This window comes from Solanum verrucosum, unplaced genomic scaffold (assembly GCF_900185275.1).
Source record: "Solanum verrucosum unplaced genomic scaffold, falcon-dt-bn FXZP01001106.1, whole genome shotgun sequence".
Taxonomy (NCBI): domain Eukaryota; kingdom Viridiplantae; phylum Streptophyta; class Magnoliopsida; order Solanales; family Solanaceae; genus Solanum; species Solanum verrucosum.
The window spans coordinates 199,645-204,095 of NW_026019643.1; the positions used below are offsets into that span (position 1 = coordinate 199,645).

The 4,451-nt window shown below is 27.0% G+C and overlaps 1 protein-coding gene across 1 annotated transcript; it reads right to left on the bottom strand.

Moving 5' to 3' along the window:
• Positions 1-3,533: 3,533 nt before the first annotated feature.
• On the bottom strand, positions 3,534-4,166 carry LOC125825451 (dehydration-responsive element-binding protein 1F-like). The gene has a single exon (XM_049504810.1). It carries the CDS (start codon positions 4,164-4,166, stop codon positions 3,534-3,536), a length of 633 nt encoding a protein of 210 aa, XP_049360767.1.
• Between the last annotated feature and the right edge of the window lie 285 nt (positions 4,167-4,451).

The following is a 4,451-nucleotide window of genomic DNA, read 5'->3' on the forward strand; positions in this document are numbered from 1 at the left end:
TTTCGGTAAATCCCGAAAATTAGTAATTGATTAATAAAAAATAGGAAAAATATGAAAAAAAAAATTAATGCCAAAAATTCACAAATAAATATTGTAACCTTAAATTCAACAATTTCAACAATTTTTTTTAAAATTTTATTTTTTTAGGTAAATCCTGAATATGAGTAATTGATTAATAAAAAATATGAAAAAAATATAAAATTAACGCCAAAAAATCACAAATAAATATAGTAACCTTAAATTAAAAAATTTCAACAATTTTTTTTAATTTTTATTTTTAAAAATAAATTACTCATTTTAGAAATTTGCCGAAAAAAATAAAAAATAAAAATTGTTGAAATTTTTGAATTTAAGGTTACTATATTTGTTTGTGATTTTTTGGTGTTAATTTTATATATTTTTCATATTTTTTATTAATCAATTACTCATTTTCGGGTTACCGAAAAAAAAAAATCTAAAAAATTTGTTGAAATTGTTGAATTTAAGGTTACAATATTTATTTGTGAATTTTTGGCGTTAATTTTATAATTTTTTCATATTTTTCCTATTTTTTATTAATCAATTACTAATTTTCGGGATTTATAAAAAAAAAAAAAAATTAAACAAAATTGTTGAAAACGGATCAGGTAGTTTATTTAAAAAGGGGGTTGATTTATGGGTCGGATTAGGTGTTTATGGGCTCGAATTTTTTAGTGGCATAATTGATCCCTTTCAATTTTCATATAAATGTCATGTGGTAAAGTCAAAATGACATGGCAATTCCATGTGGCATTTAAAGAAATGAAAAATGAGCTAGATATGTCCAACAGGCCAATTAACGCCCATAAGGGCATAGTTAGACCAAAAGTTGGACGGCGAGGACATGAGTGAGCCAAATTTTAAACGGAGGGTATATCTAGACCTTTTCGAATAGTTTAGGGGCATATTTGACCCTTTATCCTTTAATAAATAAATAAATAAATTGTTCTCAAAGGTCAAATTAGAACTTTGAGCTGATCAAATTTTATTTAAAGAGTTACCGACCAACATTAATTCGTGCACCATATAATAATTTAAAGGTTTGACAATATTTAAACATTTCTCAATAAATCACATTTAGATATTCAAACTACACAATTCTAATTAAGAATCTAATTATATAATAAATTATTTTACTAACCACTTTTGATTTGAGTTTTGAAAAAAAAATTATGTGTGTTTTCAAGTATTCATTACGCAAATAAGTCAACCACCTAAAATATATTTTCTCATTTAATTATATGCATTAACCCCAATAAATCGTAAATCCTCATGTCTATTTCAATTGAGATTGATGTGTTTAAATAAAATGACATATTTTAAATTGTTAATTTAACTATTCCATAAATAAATGAGAATACATGCAAAACTAAAGTGTCTAGTAAAAATATTTTACATATATTCAAATGCTTAATTAAAATAAATCTCAATTTAAATATTTAAATAAAACTTACTAACAAATTTAAGGGACGTTGATATATTAATTCTTCTTCATTTATGATGATGATGATGATGATAATAATAATAATAATAATAATAATAATAATAATAGTAATTATTATTATTATTATTATTATTATTATTATTATTATTATTATTATTATTATTATTATTATTATTATTATCGATATGACAACTTCACCTTTTAAATATTCAACAACTATTATTACTACATCACATTCTCAAACTAAATTAAAAAATGGTGGAATGACCTGGGAGCCCCTATACTTGGCTTTGTTTGTCAGTTGAACCCTTCCACTCATCACTTTGCCAAATGGACCCTTAAACTCAATGAAACTCTACTTTTTAAACCCCTCTGACCATTGACCAGACTTATGTGGCACTAAAATAGCGGAGTTGGACGAATACGTTATTTTTAATGACACATTATTATTACTATTATCATTTTATATAGCGAATTTTTCCATACTGAAAGAATGACATATTTTTGTATAGCAAATATTTAAGGTCACTATTAACATTACTCATGTTGTGTGCTTATTTGTCTAAAAACTCATAATGGTATAGTTATTTATTTAAAAATTAATTTATACATGATAAGTCGTTTCATATTTCTTAAATCTTATGGTAAATTAAACTATATCACATAAATTAAAACGGGGAAAGTACTCACTAGCAAAAGGGGGTTTGAATTCCTATATATAGCTATGTCTCACCTTTCAAAGAACTATAATGTAGATAAGCTTAATTTCCTTTCAGAATACAATAGGTTTTACATTTCTGTAGATATTTACAACTTTCAAAAACATTAATAACTACAAATAGTCGATAGTGATGAAGTGATAATCAAATGTTTTCATTGCTGAAATTATTGGATGAAAAACATCTGTATTAGGCCATATTATTCACATTAACAAATTAATGTCAAAATTTGAATTATTCATATCTCAGTTATCATTTAGATCAAAATTTAATCATTTATTTATTATCACTAGTGAGTTTGAATAAAGTTGAATGAACCATATCTATTACTATCGTTCACCATTATCAACTAGCGTACCACTCTTTTTATTTATCATTATCGATTATCATCATTTGCAATTATCATTCTTAATCAAAACCACCATTGCCTTCAATCACCATATATAGTTAAGTCGTTATCATTTACATTTATTATTACTAACCACTAATGTCGTAAAAACCAATAGATGTGGACAATCTCATCATTATCTGTTACTATATATCATCAACTATCGTTGTCATATCGGTCATCTGAATTGCTACTACCAACTACCACAATAGTTAACTACTATTTCCGGCCAACATCACCACTTGTTAATACCTGCAACCATGACCATCACCAACCATCATTTCTAGTGAGCACTCATAATCACTACCATTAGCTACCATCATCATTGACACAATATATTTTCTTTGAATTTATAAAATTATTGTTTTTTAAAAAATAAAAAGAAGTTTTATACATTCATATGATAAGAAAATAAAATCTATATTATTTTGTATTTAACTTGAATAGAGGGTCTTATCGGAAAACAACCATTCTACCTTGCCCAATATATGAATAAGGTCTGCATAAGTACATCTCACCTTCTTAAAACTCCATTATCTGATCACATAGGATATGTTTTATGTTGTTAAATTATTTAGTATTTAGATCTTAAAATAATATTTTACTATTTAGATATGTACTTATATTTAGACATTTTATTTTAATCCACATCCTAATATTTATGTGTATTCAAATTCAGACATTTAATTTTAATATTGATAAAAACAAACAAGGTTTTAGTAATATTAAAACTAATTTGTTATAGGTTTTAATAGTTCATATCTATTTAGATCCATTAAGTGTTTATAAATGAATTGAAAAAAAAAACTCACTAAGCAATTATAAGATCTTAAATGATTAATATTCAGACCTAAAAATTCAGATACACTTAATGACTGAAATCTAAATAATTAAGATTCAAACCTTGATTAAGTACTTATAAACAAAGAAGGTCAAAGTCTCAAACACAAATAGACATGTGTGATCAATCTTTCCACAAAGTGAACTCAACATCTTCCTCAACATCACCCCAATTAAAGCCTCGTTTCATAGCTGGTGGAGTTAAAAGCATCCCCTCAGCCATGCTATCAATAAAAATTGGCATATTAAACATGGCCTCCTCATCCATAAACTCCATTAAAGAATTCACTTCATCATCTTTTGGTTTACACGAAGGTTCTTCTAAGGGTGAGGACGACACAACTAATTCTTTATTAACTTGGAGAACCGCGATTTGAATATCTTGAGGGGAAGAAGATTTAGATTTAGGTAGAGACCAAGCGGATCCGGGGAAGTTAAGAAGAGCATTACTTCCCCGGAGAGCTAGGGCAGCAACATCGTGTGCCCTAGCTGCTATTTCAGGAGTAGAGAAAGTACCTAACCAAATTCTTGTTTTTTTATTTGGCTCGCGTATTTCACACACCCATTTTTCTCCATTTCTTCTTCTAACTCCTCTATATAATGGATGTCGAGTCTCCTTGAACTTTCTCCTCCCTGCCCTCCTCTTGAATTGTACATTATTATTATTCGTCGAACACGATGAAGGATCAATGTTTTTTTCTTTATTATCATGATCAGAAGAAGATGAAGAAGAAGTTTGTTCATCTTCAAAATCCATTGAAAGAGAACAAAATGCTACTATTTTGTTTTTTTTAGTATATAGTATAGTAGTGATGGTACTATAAAACAAATAATGAAGATAAATATAGTATGGGCTAGGCAGTTGAAAAATAATTAAACACGTGGGGTATGGGATGATTTGTTTTTTCTTTTATTTTTCAATCCACACGTTGAGTTATTTAAGAAAAAAAATTGCAAATAAAAAGGCACGTGGATAATGTGCCAAGAACATGGGAATGTAATAGATATAGGGCCCAATCCCAATGTAAACAATGAAATTACG